This window comes from Nomascus leucogenys, chromosome 14 (assembly GCF_006542625.1).
Source record: "Nomascus leucogenys isolate Asia chromosome 14, Asia_NLE_v1, whole genome shotgun sequence".
Taxonomy (NCBI): Eukaryota; Metazoa; Chordata; class Mammalia; order Primates; family Hylobatidae; genus Nomascus; species Nomascus leucogenys.
The window spans coordinates 36121955-36139115 of record NC_044394.1 but is presented as its reverse complement, the minus strand read 5'-3'; the positions used below and the strand labels follow the sequence as shown (position 1 = coordinate 36139115).

General features: G+C 33.7%; 1 protein-coding gene across 5 annotated transcripts in view; it reads right to left on the bottom strand.

Moving 5' to 3' along the window:
* Positions 1 to 17161, bottom strand: part of ZNF638 (zinc finger protein 638) — a 99329-nt gene that overhangs the window by 17722 nt on the left and 64446 nt on the right. For all 5 annotated transcript variants that reach the window (XM_030828314.1, XM_030828316.1, XM_030828318.1 and 2 more), the window contains 11 exons: positions 16820 to 16870; positions 14267 to 14338; positions 13394 to 13480; positions 12855 to 12923; positions 12514 to 12551; positions 10921 to 11052; positions 9017 to 9145; positions 7373 to 7414; positions 6752 to 6886; positions 4755 to 4880; positions 416 to 453 (listed from right to left, as the gene is read on the bottom strand). In XM_030828314.1, coding sequence (XP_030684174.1) covers positions 416 to 453; positions 4755 to 4880; positions 6752 to 6886; positions 7373 to 7414; positions 9017 to 9145; positions 10921 to 11052; positions 12514 to 12551; positions 12855 to 12923; positions 13394 to 13480; positions 14267 to 14338; positions 16820 to 16870 — 919 coding nt within the window. The remainder of the gene's footprint in view (positions 1 to 415; positions 454 to 4754; positions 4881 to 6751; positions 6887 to 7372; positions 7415 to 9016; positions 9146 to 10920; positions 11053 to 12513; positions 12552 to 12854; positions 12924 to 13393; positions 13481 to 14266; positions 14339 to 16819; positions 16871 to 17161) is intronic.

The following is a 17161-nucleotide window of genomic DNA, read 5'->3' as shown; positions in this document are numbered from 1 at the left end:
AAGTATCAAAACACACAATGAAATTAAGTAACATTAAAAGGTTAAAATTTTACTATCGTGTTTATTTTGGAATAGGAAAATCTAACAAAAACAATGTAATTACTGTTCTGAAGTTCAGTTATTCGAGAGTCTTAAAACATTTTATAAAGAAGTGGTTTATTTAATTCAAACTGTTTATATGTGCAGTTACTCTAATATTCAGTAAATACTTAAATGAGAGTAAATAAAAAACAACAAACAAAACTCCTAGGTCAGGCTGAATCCAAAAAGAAAACTGTAACAAGCCCATATGTACACAAAATAAATATGCAGAATGGAACTTTTCACTACATGTGAGCCATTACTATAAAATACTGCAATAAAATTCAGAAACTAAATACTATACAAAAGTGTCAGTAAACATAAAGCAACATACCTTTCTTTTTCTAATTCTGGGTCATGCTCAGTTTGCACCTGTAATATAATCAGCATTTTATTAGATGCTATTCCACTGGACTTGAAATATTTAACTATAAAAGCAATGTTTTTAGTTAAAATTTAAGCTCAAAAAAAAAAAAAACCTTAAAAATATATCAAAGCAGCTAGTTTTCAGTGTCTACATTACTATCAGGTTCTAGAATTTTTTTTCTAATTAAAGACCTCCAAATTAGGTCACACACAATAACTTATATTAATGAAAAATAAGTTTCCTTAATAATGATATAAATAAACTTTATTAACTTTAGAAGCCTGAAAATTCTATCTTTTCCCTAAACAATAAATGTGAAATATCAACATCTTCCTTGTGGAATTATTTTAAAAGACTTCTAAGAGAGATCAGCTGACTAAAAAAGTTTCCTATTCAAAATACCTAGAAATGCTGAACAAAATTGAACAATAATCCTTTTAAATATTTGTCTGATATCTGATAAATATTTTAAATATTTGTCTGATATCTGATAAATATTTTAAATATTTATCTGATATGTGGGTCCCAAGAAAGCAATATTCTGGAGCCCCAAAAAAGGGCAGCAATTAAAAATCAGTCCCTATATGCCAAGCACTGTCCTAGGTACTTGGGATGCATCAGTGAACAAAATGGCAAAAATATCTGCCATTTAGAGCTTATACATACTAGAAGGAAGCCTTTTTTGAGAAATCATGCATTCTCTGGGTAGAAACCTTCTAGAAAGATTTTGTCAGACTAAAAACTGAAAACGGTACTTTAAGGAAATTCAGTGTGTCTAAAGAGGATTCCTGGCATAGGTGTTTGAGTCCAACAGTAAAGACTTCCTTTACTGGGATATCTGGTGATAAGTCTAGCTTATATCCTAACGATACTGCCCAAAACTAAAGATGACGGTTTTTAAGTCCCAATTACAGAGAGTGTTTACTAGCAGCTTTCCATTAAGGAGAAAACCTTATTAGAGAGAAAAAAAAAAAAAACCCTGTATGGTATCAGAGGAACTCTACATCAGATAAGAAGTAAGTTGGCCAACTTACTTCCTTATTCATAAAGGAATAACAGAAAAACAAATGCACAAAAGTGAACAAGGTAAGCTAAAGAAAAGATATTTCAGACAATTGAAATGCCTTTTAAAAAACTCAAAAGAACATCCTCAGAAAAATTCAAGAGAATATAATAGCATCTATGAAATCAGTGCTGGTGTTATTTCCAGAAAAATAGAATATTAAAAATTGAAGGAAATAAATCAAAAAATAGTAACAGAAAAACTTCCCTGGGGCCAGGCGTGGTGGCTCATCTCTGTAATCCCAGCACTTTGGGAGGCTGAGGCAGGCGGATCACGAGGTCAGGAGTTCGAGACCAGCCTGGCCAGCATGGTGAACCCCATATCTCTAAAAATACAAAAAAAATTAGTGGGCATGGTAGCGCGTGCCTGTAGTCCCAGCTACTCGGGAGGCTGAGGCAGGAGAATTGCTTGAACTCGGCAGGTGGAGGCTGCAGTGAGCCCAGGTCATGCCACTGCACTCCAGGGAGGCTCCATCTCAACAAAAAAAAAAAAAAAAAAAAAAGGAAAAAAAAAAAGAAAAACTTCCTGCTCTAAAAGCAGGATGTAGGAAATGAGTCCCAAACCAAGAAAAAACCTTACGCACTGGACTAGCAATACCAACCCTCTCTTTAGAAATTCTTGAATCACCAAACATGTCCCTAAAGCCTTTGATCTGGTTCTTCTGTCTAAAAATCTCTTCTCCTTGAAATTTTCTTAGAGCTTGCTCTCTTCCATCAGGTCTCTCAAATAACTCTTCTGCTGAGGGACTATCACTGACCACTTTAAGATACACATTCCCCACATTAATCATTCTCTTTTTATCTCAATTTATTTATTCACAGTCTTTTTATTACTTTTATATCTGTTTATAGTCTATCTCCTCCACTAAAATATAATCCTAGAGGACTAGGACACTGAAACAATGTTCATCATGGTATTCTAATATCTAAAATAGTGTTAGCATAGAGAAAAGGAATTAGATAAATATTAGTTTAGGGCCAGGCACAGTGGCTCACACCTATAACTCCAACACTTTGGAAGGCCCAGGGTGGAGGAGCACTTCAGGCCAGAAGTTTGAGACCAGCCTGGGCAACACAATGAGACCCCATCTACACACACACACACACACACACACACACACACACACACACACACAAATCAAAAATCAAATAAGATAAAGTTAGCCGGGCATGGTGGCATGCCCCTATAGTCTACTCTGGAGGCTGAAATGAGAGGATTGCTTAAGCCCAGGAGTTAAGGCTGCTGTGGGCACTCCAGCCCAGGTGACAGAGTAAGACTTCGTCTTTAAAACAAACAAACAAACAGGAAAACAAACTCGTTTAAAGAATATATAAATCCTAAAACCTTTCAGAGGAACAAAATAGTTATGATCTAAATCAGCCTTCTCCTCGATAATACTGGATTCTGGATGCTAAAAACAATCAAAGGAAAAATAGCCTAAGCACAGAATTTTACATCTAGACAATCAATCAATGAAATACGTAAGAGCAAAATAAAGTCAGTTTCAAACATGCAGAATTTCAGAAAATGTACTGCCTCCACCACATACTTTCTGGGGTTAAAAAAAAATATTTGAGAATGTACTCTAGCAAACAGAAAAACAACCTGTGACATGACAGAATCCAAGAAAAAGCAGACAGAACTCAGAAAAACAATGAAAGAAAACCAAAGGTGTATAATTGGTCAACAAAGCAAATGACCATAAATTTAGAAAAGAGTCACAAGAATAGCCCTGAAAGGAGATTCCATTCAACAAATAGTAATTAAGTTACACAGATGATCACAGTAACATGAAGACTGTCATTTTTTCCCCTTTCAACAAGATACAAACCCTAAACCATACAAGAAAATCATAATCTACCTACTCATGAAAATGAAAATGTGGCACCATTTTGAGAAATGACTGGGAATATAAGAAACTTACCTGTGAGTGCAGAGGTTATGGACACATATTACGTATTGCCTTCTTTATAAACCCATTCTCATTATTACTTAATTCTGCAGTAAGTATCTTCATAATCACAATATCAAAAATGCAGATACTAGTTTTCAGTATTTAGAATGGAGTGCTACATGCTTTGTATACAAGCTAACTATAGATATTGAAATAAGGGTCAAACATACTATACAAAGAAGTAACATTTCAGTCTAACAAAAACAGTAGGTGTTAAAGAGAGGATAATACAGAGTTGATTATTAACTCATTTTAAATAGTAGTCAATTAAAAACTGTTATAAATAGGCCATATGTGTTATCCAACTTAAGCTATACGAATAAGGTTCTGGGTAAGCGCTTAGGAAGTGAAGTACCAATTCAGGCAGAAGTTTATGTAAATTTTCACTTGTTTAATTTTCTTTTAACTCTAAGAATTTGGGACTATATTTCTGGGATAAGGATTTCTGTACAGTCAGTGTTTAATTTTGAACTTAGTTGAACATAACTAAATAGCTTGAAAAATATAAATGACAATTTTTTAAAAATGCATGTTCTGCTGAGGAATAGCTAAAAACTTTTACACATTTTTTTCTGAAATTATCAAGTGAAATGAGCCACTCATTTGTGCTTAAACTGGTACCTACCATAATACATTTATTTAAAGATACTCTAATTTAGATTTAGACGATGAAATTGCCTTTTTCTTTAGATAGTGCAAGATTTTTAACAGACTGACAAACAATACAAGGACACCAAATATAAGGTCCTATTATTTACCTCTGATATCAGCATACAATGGAATAGAAGGAGAAAATACCTGAGTTTGAATTTAATGCTTTCAAAGGTGAACTATTCATAGCTTTCCTACATGTACTACTACTGTGTAAGCCAAGAACCTGTGAAATCTTATTTCTTAACATAAAAACAGTTTATAATAAATGTAACTGAAACAAAAAGAAGAACAAACAAACTTCTTTCTACCCAGAGGAAGCCAAAATGGATTCAAAGTAGCTGCATTCTGGAGACAATCATGTTACATACAAAGAGTCACTGTACACAAAAATGTAGATACCTACATGTCAACAGTAAGTATTCAAATGCATATATGTTACATTGTTGAAAATTTCTTTATTCTCATTTAGACAAATTTATACTGCTTTATAAACTATGAAAATTGGAACACTCATTGCAAAACAAATTGTAAAAATCATCTCTAAACACAGAAACAGTTTGACTACTGCCTGAGAATGACCTTTATGTTCTCTGTATTTTCTAAAATCACAAAAGCTGAAGCAAGAGAAATCTTACCTCTGGTAAGTCTATCTTTGGAGATAATGAGCAGGTCAATATATGGTCACCAATGTTTTGTGGATTTTGTTTCAGAAAGCTGTACATTGACTGAGCAGATTCAGGACTATCTAACTGAAGAATTGCCTTTGGAGAAGATTAAAAAGTTATGAATAGTTCTTTAAAAAAATTAAAATTAGAATAACTACATAATCCAACAATTCCACTTTTTAGTATATACCTAAAAGGAATGAAAGCCGATAATTGAACATGTATTTGTACACCCATGTTCACATAAGCATTATTCACAACAGACCAAAGGGAGAAGCAACCCAACTGTCCATCAATGGATGAGTGGATATAAAAATGTGTTACATGCATAAAACAGAATTATTACTCAGCTTTAAAAATGAAGAAAAATCTGACACATGCTGCAACATGGATGAACCTTAGAGACATTATGCTAAGTGACATGAGCCAGTCACAAAAAAGCAAATATAATTCCACACACATGAGGTAACTAAATTTATAAAAACAGAAATAATAGTTGATAAGGGCTGAATTAATGGCGAGTTATTGCCAAAAGGATAGAAAGCTTCAGTTTGAGAAGATAAAAAGTTCTGCAAATGGATGATGGTGATGGTTGCACAATGTGAAGGTGCTTAATACCACTGAACAAACAAACATGATTAAAATGTTAAATTTATGTCTTACAAACGGTAAAATTTGTGTATTTTACTACAATAAAAATGTTTTTGTTTTAAAAGTTTGGAATATATTCTTCTTTCAGGTTTCAGATATGTGATTACAAAGGTAAGGTTAATCCTTATTTAAAGGAAACAAGAGAAAACAATGCTTAAAATGTTGTAAAGGCAAGGCAAAACTGAAGAGAATGATAAGTATTTTTTTAAATAGAGGATTAAAAATGTTTACAAGAAAGGTTCAGAATTCCTATGTGCCATCTGTGCCCCACCTTCCATTCTTTGTCACACTATTTATCATATTCCATTCTATGCTCTATTTATCAGAAGCATATCAAATAAATTATTACCTAGTTGTTGGTTAATTAAGTGCTCTTTATGAATATTGTCCACTTTTATGTAAAACCCTGCCTTTCTAGGTAATATATGGCTGATAAAAATTTAATTTTAATGAACATATAGCTGAAATACATATTAAATACAGAAGGCATACCAAATGTAAATAAATGAATAATTTGTGGTTAAGAGGCCAAATCATGAAAGTAAGGAATGATTATTTTTGAGACAGGGTCTCGCCATGTTACCCAGGCTGGAGTGTGGTGGCGTGAACACAGCTCACTACAGCCTCCAACTCCTGGGCTCAAACCATTCTCCTCCCTCAGCCTCCCAGGTAGCTGGGACCACAGGCACACGTCACCATGCCCAGCTAATTTTTAAACTTTTTGTAGAAACGACATCCCACTGTGTTGCCCAGGCTGGTCTCAAACTCCTGGGCTCAAGTAATCCCCTCACCTCAGCCTCCCAAAGTGCTGGGATTACAGGTGTTAGCCACTGCATCCAGCAATTATTTTATCTATATCTCTCTCTTTCCATATAAACAAACAAATAGACCTAACTCAGGTGTTTCATAGCTGGAAGGGACTTAAAGAAACATTGGGTAATACCCCTTTCATTTTACAAATAAGTGTAAACCAACTTAGCCAAGACCACAAAGATAGTTAAGATCAGAGCCAAAGGAACTCAGGTCTAAACTTCCCAGTAAGATAATGCTGTCTGCACTATATTACCTTTCCCCCTTGTGTAAGTCTTATTTTTCCTTAAAAACTAGGAGTTCTGAAAAAAAGAGAGGTCATCTCTTCTTTCTCGGCCCAGTCCAGAATAAAATATTCTGGTTTATCATAATTCTGCGAAGTGGCTGAGTAATATTTATAGGTGCTTCAGATCAGAAGCTGAGTTAGAAGTTGCAGATTGTCAGAATACAGGGTTATTATATATTTTTTATAGAATGTATAGCTAAATTATGAGGGAACTTGTTACCTTGTTTTTATTACTTATGAATACATGGTGATCCACTTTTCCAAACTGAAGTCCAACACAAAGTACACACTGAAGTCCATCTTCCAGTAAATTATCAAGATGTACAAATCGATCATAAATTGTATCTATGTTTGCCTGTAGTTTTTTTTTTAAGAGACAGCACAGAAAAAACCACAGCTGAAGCAACAAACGGTAAAACAGATTAACATTAACTTTATTACAGAGGTCAGATGATGTTCTCTCCCAAGAGTAAGAAAATGACTACATGGGGGAAGATAGTGAGGTCTTAATTTTACATACGAGTAATCAGTAAAACGACATACAAAATGGGAAGTATAATATTTCTACTATCAACATAATGTTTACCCAAAACATCCTCAGACAAGATATTGACCTATTAGACCACTTAGTATGCACTCCAGTACCTGAAAAAATTTTTCGCATTAAGGACTACAAGAAACCTTTATTTTTTTATTTTTACCAAGAAGACCCATCTGACATCTCCATCACCTCTATATCTTAAAATTAGTTCTAAAGTTTTAATTCCTAAAAGGCAAACAAGTAAAACAATGTTTCCATCAATTAAATAAGTATACAAAAGCATTTAAATGCAAAACTTACCTCTGGGTCATTTTCTTTTACCAAGGTTATAAATATAGCTTCCTAAAAAGCCAAAATAGATAAAGGTTGACAGTATAAGCTCTTTCTCATACAAATACTTACTTAGTTAAGATTTATAACATGACAATCTATACAAATATGCATTACAAAGTATTTTATAAAATTAAGAAGCAGCAAGATTTACATTATTTCCAAAAATCTTTCTCTCCTAAACAAGCCTCATTCTAACCCATACAATTTAATTCTTCTTATTCCCCTAAGAACATAAAAGACTAATAAGATAGTACCATTTAGGAAAGACATTCAAATTCACATAAGGAATAAAGAGATTTAATTTAGACAACAGGAAGAGAATTCAAATTACAAAAGAAAAGTTAACTAAGCAAAGTAGGAGATGAGAAAGAACAGAAATGCAGGCAAATAAAACAGCACAGAGCATAAATGCAGATTTGATGCTACTGAATTATGAAGAGACCAAGAACATCAGGAAACAAGGATATCAAAGCAGGCAGAGGACAACTAATGGAAGGCTTTGTGTGCGGCAAAGGAACTTGGACTTTATAAGACTGAGGATCCTAAACTATTTTCTTGTTGATACTACTGACATGTATAAAACAATCTTGCCAATTACATCACATTAGAGTGATTCTTAATGAAAGACGTTTTTACATTACATGCATTTCTACCTGCCTCTAGAGAGGATGTAATATTTCTACCTCATGTAATGCATACAATATTTCTACCTCATGCTTCTCAGCAGTTGACAGTAAATGTTTATAGGCCACACAGAGGCACTGAAGGGTGTGTACATGCGATAAAAGCTGAGAACTCAAACGAGTTTTATAAAACCGAAGGTAGCATGTATGTACAAGAGACAATTACTTTTGTGCATACAAAAGGTCCAGGAGGAGGTCTATTTGTTTTAGAGACTAGGTCTCCCTCTGTCCCCCAGGCTGAAGTTCAGTGGTAAAATCACAGCTCAGTGCTGCCTCGAACTCCTAGGCTCAAGGGATCCTCCCACCTCAGCATCCTGAGGAGCTGGGACCACGGGTGTGTGCCTTCAGGCCCAGCTAATTATTTTAAGTTTTGTAGGCATGGGGTCTCACTTTGTTGCCCAGGCTGGTCTTGGGTCCTCAAGTCCTGGGCTCACACAATCCTCCCACCTCAGCCTCTCAAAGTGCTGGGATCACCAGCGTGAGCCACCATACCTGGACCAGTAAGAGTTTTTAAGAGATAAAGCAATGGTATACGGGATAAGGAAGAGGGAACAAGCTCACTGAGTTAAACAAGATTTATAAGGAACTAAATTTAAGAAATGAGAGAAAAAAAAATTAAAGATAACTTCCAGAATTCTAGTTTAGATGACAGATAATGGCAGAAAGATAAGAGAGAAACCTGTCTTTAGACAAAATTCAACCTTTTTTCCATCCCAACATACATGAAGAATAGGATTCCCTCACTATGAAAGTAACTCTCAAACAGTGGGATGGGTGACTGGGTGATTGTTGGTGGGACAGGAAGAAGCTTTCTCAGTGTCTGTGAGAAAAATGTGACCCAAAGTGGAAAACTAGAAAACATAACAGACTGTAACACATCCGATTTAAAAACTTAGTAAGAACTAGTAAAAATGGTGGTCTGATTTACCTCATCTTTTATATTCATGTTTTCAGGAGCCATACTAATTGAGAGTTGATTTCCATCCATCAATACTGGGAAGCAGGTATAAAATTTTACCATAGACTCAGCAGCTTTTCTATTTATTTCTATATATGCCTTTTAAAATAGAAATTACGGTAACAAAAAAATCTTATGTTACTTTTTCTCAAAAACAGACTTACAAGTATAAACAAACTACTTCAAATGTCAAGTGAACTGAACAACTTAGTAAATATTTTTAAGATAAAAAATGCAGTCCTCAGAAAATTGAGGCCCAAAGACTATTACAACCATAAGCAAGAAATAAAGAATGAATAAACTTACTATACTAAGGCAAACTAAAGAGGGAAAAAAGAAGAGACATTCTAGCCACTGACATTAAGAAAAATCTTATTCAACACTGTATCCTTAGTACCTAGAGCAGTATCTGGCATGTAGCAGATATAGTTCTAATCAATATTAGTGTTTCTTGAGTAAATAAATTTATTGATAAAATATGAGAAATATGAGAAATGAAAGAACCAAAGAAACGTGTAATAATTGTGAAGTCATTTTTCATTTTGTTATTTTCATAGGTGTAAAACTGTAGCTCCACACATTTTGATTTTCACACCTTGGTAAGTAAAGAGGTTGAAACTTCTTCCATATATTTGATAGTTAATGAGGTAGAAAGCTGTATGTTTACTTATAGTTGTAAGCCTATTTGAAATGAATTATCTCTTAAGGTTGTTTATTTATTTATTGTAGTTTTAATAAGTTACAGCATAATGTAGACGTGAATCCTGTTCCCTTTTTTAAACAAATACTCTTAGTTTTTAAATTTTCATTTTAATTTGTTAATTTTGATTTCATAAATGTTTAAAGTATTTTCATTAAGTCTCCAAATATTTTAATAATTTTACTCAACTCCACTCAAAACTGGGCAGATAACTTAGGTTTAAAGTTCAACCACTGTACACAATGCAATGGGTTTTAGTATATTTACTGAGCTCTGCGATCATTCAAATAATCTACTTTTAACATAATGTGAAATTACACATAACTCACCTGTACTCATTCTCTTCTACCATCTTCTCAAGCACACTGGCTCCGAGTGCCTCAAAACATATATCCTATTCTACTTTCAAAGATCTCTAGTGACTACCAACTCCTTTCTATCGTAAGAACACTTCTTCCCACTATTCTAATGGTGTTATTTCCATGATTTAAACTATTTCCTGAAATCTCGCTCAATTAAACATACTTCCTACAAGTTGATTATTAACATACATTTTAATGCGTTGTTTTAAAAATACAAAGCCAGCACATGCTTATAGAAAATTTAGAACATAAAGATAAACCTAGATTGTTTTAAGTACTGATGACATCATTAGTCTGAGTCTGAAAATGGTTACTTCCCATTTGAGTATCACTGATAAAAGAGCAGAAAGAGTATGAAATACAAGTAGAAGAATGATCTACAAAATCTTATAAATATAGCTTCCTAAAAAGCCAAAATAGATAAAGGTTGCTGGTATAAGCTCTTTCTCATATATATACTTATGTATTAAACATACTAAAGATATAAAACATTTCCTATTATTAAACATATTAACATAACATAGTAAAGATATATTTATTAAACATATTGAAGATATAAAACGTTTCCTATTAAACTAAAATTTTGAGTAAAACTTTGACATATTAGAAAGCCATTTGTCCCTATCATTAAAACTATGTCTCATTACAACAATACTAAAATACAGGACATCTGTGTTTTATATTTTAAAATCCCTTAGCTTGAAAGTTTACTTTGAGATACTGCTTTTAAACCCTTTCTTTTTAGTTTTGTAAATTTAAGTTTTTCAAAGCATGCTTGCAGAGGATATGAACAGCTATTAATCAACTCTTACCTTTTTATGAGATGATAAAATCAAGATATCCTTTAAACCACCAAATGGTTTTGCTAAGTCATAAACTTCTTCTACAGAATATCCTTTATTAGGCAAATTAGAGATAAGCATCACACACATTTCTTCTGTTTCCTTCAAAACAAATTTTTAAAACCTGTTATTAAAATTTCTTTGTTTTATATTTACTTAAGTTTATACTGTATATCATGTTATGTTACTGTATCATTGCACTTAATACTGAGGAAAGTCTGATAAATTCAAGAGGCTGGTCTGAACCTCAAATTAAAAAGAAAAGCAAAAAAGTTTGCAAATTTACACTCTTCAAGAGCACAGACTAATTGTAGTTATACCATCTGTCATCTAGTCCAGGTCTGCTGGACTCTTTTTCACCCACTGTTTTTTTTTTTTGAGAGTCTTGCTCTGTTGCCCAGGCTGGAGTGCAGTGGTGCAACCTCGGCTCACTGCAAGCTCTGTCTCCCAGGTTCAAGTGATTCTTGTGTCTCAGCCACCCAAGCAGCTGTCACCCACTGTTTTAAAACACAAGTTCATTTGTTTCTGGCTACAACTGCTTCCTTTCATATACTGTCGCCATCCCAGTGCCTTGTGATAATATCCCCACACTCCAAATCAGTGTGTATCCTTTTATCTTCCTGAATAAGATAATCACTTTTAGGCAATACATAATAAAAAAGCTCCTGAGAATCTTTACCCCACAACCCAATCCTTAACGCAATTAAGCACTTTGTTTTCTGCCATCCCTTCTCTCAGATCCATTTTATTCTTCAAGGTAACTCTCTCATCAATGCCAATTACTCCTTTCATGGTTATTGGGGAAATTTCTAAAGATGATGTGCTATAGTCAACTTGGCAAGTTTTGATTTCTAGGGGGAAAAAAGGCAGGAAGTTACAATCTTCATAAACCATTTTAGTGTGACTTTACACTAAATTGGTGCTCTAAAATACTCTTCCTAAAATAAGACTTTACTACTTAGTTACTACTTGAAGAATGGATCTACTAGACAAAAATAAACTTATGCTCAACACCTGAAGGATCTAAAACTCTACACCAGCAAAATACAAATGATTGTAATGTATTCATAATAACAGATATAAACACAAGAAAACAATATATTAAGTGAACTTTACGTCCTTTAAATAAAACTGCAAACTCCACTTGCTTCCCCAAAAATGCAAACAACTGGTATTCTAACCATTAACATATCTCCCATTTACCTCTAAGAAAAAAACAGACTTCACAAAATTCTACTGATTCTAATTTAACCAACTACTGTTTACCCAAAACCCATTTTGGCATAACATGTTGTTCTCAATGAAAAGTAATCTTCAAAAAACATGTACATTTGTTGATGATCTGTTCCTAATTTTTGTGACTTAGTCTGCACCTCGGGGTTTTTGAGCTAAAATCACATTTTTTTCTCTTTTCCTTTTTAAAATTCATGTTTTAAAAGTCACAAATGACTGGAATTTCTCACATGCTAAATACCGTGAATTTTTTACCTGGGTTTTTAAGAAAAATATCTTTTGTTAAGATGTCTTGAGCTTTAAAGAAACAAATAAAATATGAAAACTGACCTTAACTGGTTCATTTTCTGTGGCCTCCAAAGCAGCACCTTAATACAAAATAAAATTAAAAATGATGCAGACATACTTATCAAGATCCCACTTTATTCCACAATAGATTAAACAGTAGCTACATGAAAACGTGTAATACAACAAAAGTCTAGAGAATTAGTACAAAATAACTACAAAAGTGACATTGGCTTTTTAAAAACATACTTAAATTTCATTCTTTCTGACATCAAAATTTCAGATTAAGAGATAAAGACATGAATCATAATATTCTTAATTTCACTTAGGTATGGCATTGGTAATTAAAATAAGTAAAGAACAAAATAAAATTTCTATTGACCTACCAGAAATAGCTTCTTTAGCACAGTTTTCAGTGGCTTTGACTTCAACACTGGTCTTTATTTCAGAGTTTTCTGCATGAAATAGTCTGCTTTTATAGTCTAGTAAAACACTAATATAATTAAACTAATGAATCTAAATAGGAACTTAAGCTAGTTTGACATTTCAAGTCTCCTTAGGCTGACCTGACATAAGCCAAATACCTCCCTTTGAAAAACAAAAGACAGCAATCCCCGCTTTGATAATTTTTAGGCAGAATTTCAAAATATACCTTAAAGATGATCTAAAGAAAATAAATGGACCCATAGAGGGAAACAACACACACTGGGGCCTATTGGAAGGTGGAGGATGGGAGGAGGGAGAGGATCAGGAAAAATAACTAATAGGTCCTAGGCTTAATACCTGGATGATGAAATAACCTGTACAATAAACCCCCATGACACATGTTTACCTATGTAAGAAACCTGCACATGTACCCCCGAACTTAAAAAGTCCAAGAAAAGAAAAGAAAAGAAAGCACTGAATGACCACATTTCAAGCTTACCTGGTACAGTCACAGGTTTGTTAGAGTCTTTGTTTTTGACATTCCCAGTCTTTTTGGCTTCTAGAGACTTCTTTCCACCAGATTTTGCTTGTAAAAGTACAGTCAGCCATTATTCTAAAGGTCTGTTAAATCATTTAGCATGTTTCACACTAATGTATTAGTAAATTAGTTTGACTTTATCAGAAAAGCAGCTCTTTTCCAAATAGTCATTATTTCTATTTATTTTCAGTACCTCTTTCCCAATAAGATTAAAAGCAAATTTAAATCAAGATACAACTTTTTGGTGATGCCATCAAATGAGCCACATGTTTAACCTTCATGTGGCAGACCAACATCATAATCACACACACACAAAAATAATACTGTGTAATTTCTGCAAAGATTCTTTAGAATTTGTCTATTAGGAAAGATACTACTAAAAAGATTGCTCTAGTTGCAAGGTGCTAAATTTATTTTAAATAGTGTTCCATTTCTTTATGGAAAAAAAAATGAATTCTCCTAACATACTTTTTAAAAGTAACAAGCATCTAAGAAATTGTACAAACTGGAGATGGCAATATGAATTGACAACTCTAAAAAAACGAGGGAAACAGAGATTAAACCATTTATGGAGGGAAACGACAGAGCAACCTGTGATTACAAAGCTGTCAAAAATGTACAGTTATATGGCTGTATATATATGTGATTGTTTACACGCACAAAAATGTATCTGCCTATCTGCCAAAGACAAAATTCCAACAAAATGGCTCAGGTTTTAAATATCAAGGAAATATCTACTAAACTCTTCAAGTATTAGATGCTAACAATTATTATACGAATTTAAAATGTGAATAAAGAATAAACAATAAAATCTCTCCTCCCCAATAGTCTTACCTGTTTTGATTGAAGCTTTATTACCTTTAGCAGCTACTGTTACCACAGATTTTACAGAACTTGCTGATTTCCCTAAATCACAAAAGATGCAGTCAAAACTGGTTTACTTAACCTCACAGAGAAAAAGATGTAAGAACAATAGGCTATATTTTATTCAAAACATAAAATGCTATCATCTTTGGGAACATAGGCCATTTTCTAAATCTAGCAATGATGATAATTTCTTCAGAAAAAAGAAATCACTGAAATAAGATATTTACCTCCCTACTGGGGTATAGGTCAAACATCCCTAATCTGAAAATCCAAAATCTGAAATGTTCCAAAACCTGAAACCCCGAGTGCTGCTGACATGACACCACAAGAGGGAAATTCCCAGGTAAGTACTTTAAAAAAAACTGTTTCATGCACACAATTATTTAAAACACTGTATAAAATTGCCTTCAGGCTATGTATATAAGGTGTATATGAAACATAAATGAATTTCACGTTTAGACTTGGCTCCCATCCCCCAGATATTTCATTATATATATGCAAATATTCCAAAATCTGAAAAAAATCCAAAATCTTAAAACACTTCTGCTCCCAACCATTTTGGATAAGGGATACTCAACCTGTACTTAAAATAGCATTCATGCAAGTTAAATAAATTTCTGAATGTGTGGATCAACTAGAAGCAAAATTACTAATTCCAAGGACATAAAAACAATCCCATACTTTCAGCAGCTCCAAAAGCAGTTAAACCTAGATCCTCCCAACCCATGCTTCCACGGCTCCTAATTGATTAAAAAGCATTCAAGAACACTTATATCATGGTCAGGTCATAGAAAGATTGTTTTGACTCATTCCTACAGTTTCCTAGCTGTACAGGACTATTTAAATTGCTCTGCCCATTATTTGTACCTACATTACCTATTACTATGGTCTATTTTCCAAGACGGTTCTGTTTATAAAGATGTGGTCATCAAAGTGTTGCAGAAAATCGTCAGAGAGCCCAAACCCTTTCCACCATTCAGAGAGCAAGAGGAGATTTAACTTCGAAATTAGGATTCGTAACAACTAGCGAGAATGGATGAGGAAAAAGCCCAAGATCAAAAATCAATAGATCTAAATTGAATTCCAATTTATATTAAGAAGCTTTGGGGCACGAACAGATTTGTGTACACATTTCCCTATATATAAGGGTGGTGATTGCCAAAATTACCTAACAGGAACGTTATGAGAATAGAATCATACTTTTTAAAATCATACAAAAAGCATTCATTGACATCTACAAAAATCAACTGAAACAGTTTACAAATCCATCCTTTACAGTCAAGACAGTCCATAATCTTTGCTCAAAAAGAGCAATACAAATCCTTACAGCTTGTCACCTAACTTGTCATTCATGACTTTTGCCACACTACAGTAAACTGAGCCTCAGTGAGCCCTTAAGATATTTCTTTCACTATCCCTATGTTATTATCACAAGTCACTTCTATCTGGGAACTGGGACTTAAGGAAAAAATTAAAAATAGCCGGCATTAATTTCCAACAAGTAAAGAGGTAGCCATCAGCTTAATCCCAGTCTACCACATCCCCAATGACTCCCATACACTTGGTATCAAAGCAACATCAAAGTGTTAGCAAAATAAATGCAGCTTCAAGACAAGTTTCCTAGCCACCCATAACCCACTCAAATTACTGCTTCTAAGAAACTACTATATGAAAATTCTGGATCTGCCACTAATAATGATTTTTGCCAGTTCCAGGCTGTTTCCTCTTTTTAGTATTACATGAAAGATTATTTGTTTATTTATTTATTTGAGACAGAATCTCACTCTGTCCCCCAGGCTGGAGTGCAGTGGCAAGATCTCAGCTCACTGCAACTTCCACCTCCGAGGTTCAAGCGATTCTCCTGCCCCAGCCTTCCTAGTAGCTGAGATTATAGGCGTGCACCACTGGTGCCTGGCTAATTTTTTTGTATTTTCAGTAGAGACAGAATTTCACCTTGTTGGCCAAGCTGGACTCTAACTCCTGACTTCAAGTGACCCATCCTCTTCGGCCTCCCAAAGTGATGGGATTATAGGCATGAGCCACCATGCCTGGCTTGAAAGATAATTTAGTACATTGATCTCTATCCACTTAAAGAGATGACCCTGAATTAATCAGGATTTAGCAGAAATGGGAGAAAAACTGGAAAGGATTATGCCAGGGAAAAGAGAAAAAAACTTAATAATTACCTAAATCCCACTATAGCTCACAAAAATTACAAGGGATCATATTTATTAAACTATTGTATAAAAGAAAGGAAGAAGAGAGACCTCAATAAGAGAAAGAAGAAAATATGTGATACTCATCATGAGAAATTTCTCCAGTTAAATTATTTCAATAATTACTATAGAAGCATTATCTAGTACATATCATTTCTCAAAACTGTTAATGATTATAAATCTCAAAGATTAGCATGCATTCAATACAGACTATGTCATGTGAAATCCAAGACTACTACCATACGATTTTAAAATACATTAAAGTTTTAACTAATAGTCTAGAATCCTAATTTAAAAAACATACCTGCAGATTTGTTTACTTTGGCTACAGATGCCTTGGCTTGTCCAGTTTTGGCTAAAATAACAAGAAAAACATTTAAGTACTACATTACAAATAACATCATTTGGATTTAGTTAAAAGTCAACCTAGCAATAATTTCCAAAGAACCCTGCAAGAAACATCCCTATACTCATCTTTGTATGTCCATGGAATTACTATGGGGGCAAATTCTTAGATATGGACTTGATGTGTCAAAAGGCATACAGATTTAAATTTTAACAAGTAACATTAGACTGACCTTCAGAAAGACTGAACCAATTAATATTCCCAACAACAGTACATAAGCATAGGAACTATTCCCCATTT